The following is a 5,197-nucleotide window of genomic DNA, read 5'->3' on the forward strand; positions in this document are numbered from 1 at the left end:
GCATAGTTTCTGGTCCAATTCCAAAGTCTTTGGTCTCTTTTGAGTTGACTTTTGTGCAGGGTGAGAGATAAGGGTCTAGTTTCACTCTTCTACATATGGAGAACCAATTTGCCCAGCACCATTTGTTTAAAATGCTCCTTTTCTTCCATTATGTTTTTGGCACCATTGTTAAGTATCAGATGACTCTATCTAGGTGGGTTTGTCTCTGTGTCTTCTATTCTGTACCATTGGTCTATGTGTCTGTGGTCATGCCAATACCATGCAATTTTTGTTACTATAGTATAATTGGAAGTCAAGTATTGTGAGGCATCCAGCATTGCTTTTTGTTTGTTTGATTGTTTTATTTTGTTTGGCTTAGAATTGCTTTGTCTATCCTGGGTCTTTTATTCTTCCAAATTAATTTTAGGACCTTTTTCTAGTTCTATGAAGATTGTCCTTGGTATTTTGATAGGACTGCTTTGAATGTCTATATTGCTTTGGTTAGTATGCCCATTTTAACAATATTAATTCTGCCTACCCATGAATTTGAGAGGTTTTTCCATCTTCTGAGGTCTTCAATTTCTTTCTTCAATTTTCTATAGTTTCATTATATAAGTCTTTCACCTCCTTGGATAGATCTATTCCTAAGTATTTTATTTTTCTGAAGCTATTGTGAATGAAATTTTTCCTGATTTCTTTCTCGGCAGATTAATTGTGGTATATTGGAAAGCTATTGATGTTTGTGTATTGATTTTGTAACCTGCTACTTTGCCAAGTCTGCTTATTAGCTCTAGCAGTCTTTTGGTAGAGTTTTTGAACTTTCTAAGTAAAGGATTGTATCATATGCAAAAAGTGATAATTTGACTTCTTCCTTTCCCATTTTTCCCCTTTAATTTCCTTCTCTAATTGCTCTGGATAGAAGAATACCTAGCACTATATTAAATAGGAATTGTGAGAGCAGACATCCTTGTCTTTTCCAAGATTTTAAAGGGAATTCTTTTAGTTTTTCCCCACTTACTATGAGGTTTGCTTTGGATTTTTTGTAAATAGCCTTTATGTGTTGAGATAGGTTCCTTCTATCTTAGTTTCTTCACTATTTTTATCATGAATAGGTGCTGAATTTTGTCAAGGGCTTTCTCTGAATCTATTGAGATAACTAAGTAATTTTTGTCCTTAATTTCATTTATGTGATGAATGACATATATTGATTTGTGTAGATTAGGCCATCCTTGAATCTCTGAAATAAATATCCATCCTACTTTGAACGGGCTGACTGGGTGGTAACTGTGGGCATGTGGGATGTGGCTGAAGGAGGTCTGTCACTGGGGGCTGCCCTGGAAGGTTTCTCTTCCCCGTGGCCCCTTTCTCTGCTTCCTGGCAGCCATGAATGGAGCAGCACTCCTTCACCATACCCTTCCACATGGTGCTCTGCTTCACGTTGGGTCCAGAGCAAGGGAATCCACCAACCATGGACTAGACCTCTGCAACCATGGCCCAAAATAAATTTGTCCTTCTCTAAATAGTGTTTGTCAGGTATTTGAGGCACAATGACAAAAAAAAAACTGACCAACAGAGTAATATGTTATTCCCATTATTATATTGATAACCTTATTGGTTTTCTAAATTTTAAATAAAAAATACACAAATAAGAACAATAATGAAAAACAAAATATGCACACAGTATATGGGCATATATTTACATGTATATATGAATTTATTTTATACAAGAAAAGTTTATTAGTGATTTAGCAGAAGTTTTTTCAATAGAAAAATGGGGGAGAAAGAAAAGAAAAATGTGGGAAAATGTCAAAAACCTGTGGGGTGAAAAATGAATGAGAAGCTTACTGTCTCTGTCCTAGAGAAAGTCAGGATTTTACTTAAGTGGAAACTAAATGATGTTTAAACTATGGGGGGGGGGGAATTTAAGACAGAATAAGTACATTTCTCAAAAATCTACATATATGTGGAATATTTAGCTGCCTTCCTCTTTCTGAATAATATTCATAAAAATAATCTATCTATAACTTTCAAAAAAGCAGTGAATGAAGGATAAAGAGGTAGAAATAGAGCATCCAGAACTTTATTTTCCCAAGAAGAAACAGGAAAGCTGGGGTGTTGAGTAAAAAGCACACTTGACACAAGGAAGGAATTTCGTGTTTGTTTTTAACATATGGGGATTTATTCACAGACGGTAAAGAGGAAAATATGTTTTTAAATTGCAACAAGGAGGAAAAGATAATTAATCCACCATAGCCTCCAAGATTCTGATATTGCAGACCAGAGGGAAGAAAAGTAAAGAACGAGTACTTGATTGACGTTATTTGTTGACTATCTAGGACCCTTCTAGAAAGCTATTCTCAGTAACACCCGAGGATTCCTAGGCCCAACCCACTGTGTCAGGGCAAGTTCGCTTCTGTCTCCTTCTGTAACAACGTGTGCTTGATACCTTGATAACTACCTGATTCTCTACTCTGTGTTCTTTTGAGAAACCACGTTGGTCGAAGCACCGTGTCTCCTTCAGGCTGCTGCTCAATGTGCAGTACTTTTCCACACTTAACCGGGCGTCCACTGGCTCACCCCCGGAATGCAATCACCCTTCCTTTGATGTCCCCGATTGCCGGCCCAGGGATCACACAATGTTCATGGGCTTCCTGGGCAGCATTCCAGGCCTGCTGCCCAGCTCCAGATCTATCAAGCAGGGAAACAAATGTTTTTAGAAAATGTCAAAAAGTCACTGAACATTCTGCCCTTTGTGCTCCCTAAAGGACTTCAATTAATTTGTCCTCATAAATTTTTATTGCTCTGGGCTGGGGATGTGGCTCAGTGAGAGAGCGCTTGTCTCACATATGTGAAGCACTGGGTTCGATCCTCAGCACCTCATAAAAATAAACAAAATAAAGATATTGTGCCCATGTATAACTAAAAAAGTACTTAAAGTAAAAAAAAAAAAAAAAAAAACTGTACTGCTCTGCCATGTAAACTATGCTTCCAAACTTTTCCTTGTGATCAAGAAACCAAGAACTCACAGATGCATGAGAAAAATCATGAAATTTAGGACTCATGATCAGGTATGATAACGATCCTAGACCAGTCTGATTTTGGAGAATAGAACAGTGTTCAACAACTAGCACACACCCTGGTGCAGTGCAGTGACCTCCATGTCCACTCAGTTTCTAGGCAGCTGGGGGCGGCTCCAGCCTTTTGAGAAGAGGAAGAAGGTGGACCCAGACTTGGAGAATCGTCCCCAGCACTTTTATTCCCTGACTCGGCCTCTTCCAGGAGCTCCAGCAGTGGTACCACGGCTCCCCTCCATCCCTCAGCCCCCACTCAGCTCACCAGGTCACTTTCAAAGTCTCAACAGCCCCAGAGGACTGCTTAGACCACACGACTTCATGTTCCATTCTCTGAAACCCTAAAGCCCAAGGAGCACCCTGGGAGGAGACCGCTGGCTTCCTTCTTGGTGCTGGAAAGTACAGACCCAGAATGAGGCCAGCCGGAATGTCATGAGGGCCCTAGGAGACCAGGGGTGCAGATGCGTCCACAGGCCCTCCTGAAGCCTTCCTGGCCGCCCACACTGCTCTCGGTTCCCTTATGTTCATCTCTGTTGTCAAAGAAGTCGCGGGTGCCGTTTAGTCAGAGATCCGCTCCGTTGGCAGCACCACTGGTTTTGCACATCGTTTGCATTCCTAAGTGTGCGGCAGGTCCCCTAAGGCTCTCTCTTCTTTCTTTGGCTTCCCGTGTTACATACAGCTGAAGTGTAAAGACTCTGTGTTCACTAATACTTAAACACAAGTTGGTGGATCTCATTTAGAGCTTGGACAGAAAGTCAAACAAACCAAAGCTTTTTATACCTCACCAGCCTGTGTGTACCTTCACGTCATTGCTCAAGTGGGCTAATGTATACCCCCCAAAAATATTAATAAGTTGGCATGCTGTTACTTCTAGTTCTTCTCTATTATTAGGGCAATAAAGTGCATAATTTTACTCCATAAATGTTACTTTATCTTCTGTAGTTCCTCCAGAAACGGTAGATAATGTCAATTGTTAACAGACTCTCTCTCCTGCTTCACCGAGCCCCTCGGGCTGGGCCCTCTGACCACCCTGGCCCACACCCTGTGGGCACTCAGCAGATGTTCTTTGAGTGACTGATCGCCGTGCCCTTTCTGTGCTATCTTCTGAAGAGTCTCACTGGAACATAGCAATGTTCTTGTTCCTGAAGGTTCAATAATCAGACAGCAGCACACCTCTTGAGAACTTCTCTTCATCACAGCCACTGATTATAGCTTGCCTCTTCCTCCATGAGGGTCTTGCTTTCCGTCCTGGGAGTCCTCATCTTGTTGTCTGTCGTCCCCCCAGGTAAGACAGAGGGTTTTCATTCCTATGACTGAAACAAGAGAAAGGGAATGTAAGGTCTTCCAAGAGTTTGAAAATAAACAAGGTCAGACATCACCGCAGCATGAAGGCTGCTGGGGGGGCTGGGGGGCTGGTGTCAAGGTCAATATCAAGGCGGGGGGCTTCTTTTTAGTAACTTAACCTACAAACTTTAACTTCAAGGCTCTGCTTGACCTGAAGATGGTAGGAGGCAGAACAAAGGAAATCTGGAGAACTGAGAAAATGAGAAAGGAGTAACTAGAAGGCAGCAGGTGGCGGGGTGAGGGGGTGTGTGCTCCACCTTAACGGCTGGTCCTCAGAATTCCTGCCACTGGTCGGGGCGAGGGCCTAGGCTTCAAGTCCGTTAAAATTTTCATGGTTTTATCTACATTATGTGGAAATTACTTTATGTCTGGGGGAAGTTAATAGTATACCTTAATTTGTAATGAAATAACTAATCAAATCTATAAATATGTTTATTGAATAATCAATCTCCAATTAATTTTAAACTTTGCCAGTGTTATATAACAAATTCACACACCTGGATTTGTATTATTATCTATTTATTTATTTGGTTTTTTTTCTGATGCACAAATTCCCTTAGAGCAGTTTGATGCCTCACAATTTAAGATTTTTCTCATTGTTATTGTTTTCTATGTTTTTATTGAGACAAGATTCACTGTTATAAAGTGTACCGTTCAGTGGCTTTCAGAGTGTTTGTAAAGATCTGCGGCCACCACCTTTGTCTAATTCCAGGAAGTTTTCATAACCCCAAAGAGAAACTCTATCCATTCTCCCTGTCTCCCAGGCCTTGGCAACCACTCACCTACTTTTTTTTTTTTTTTTT

General features: G+C 40.9%; 1 protein-coding gene across 1 annotated transcript in view; it reads left to right on the forward strand.

Annotated features, from left to right (window-relative positions):
- The first annotated feature begins 4,056 nt into the window (after positions 1–4,056).
- Defb131b (defensin beta 131B) overlaps positions 4,057–5,197 on the forward strand; it is a 5,816-nt gene continuing 4,675 nt past the window's right edge. The window contains exon 1 of the mRNA XM_015499364.2: positions 4,057–4,335. Coding sequence (XP_015354850.1) covers positions 4,278–4,335 — 58 coding nt within the window. The 5' untranslated portion in view covers positions 4,057–4,277. The remainder of the gene's footprint in view (positions 4,336–5,197) is intronic.

The sequence above is a fragment of the Marmota marmota genome, unplaced genomic scaffold (genome assembly GCF_001458135.2).
Source record: "Marmota marmota marmota unplaced genomic scaffold, marMar, whole genome shotgun sequence".
NCBI lineage: Eukaryota > Metazoa > Chordata > Mammalia > Rodentia > Sciuridae > Marmota > Marmota marmota.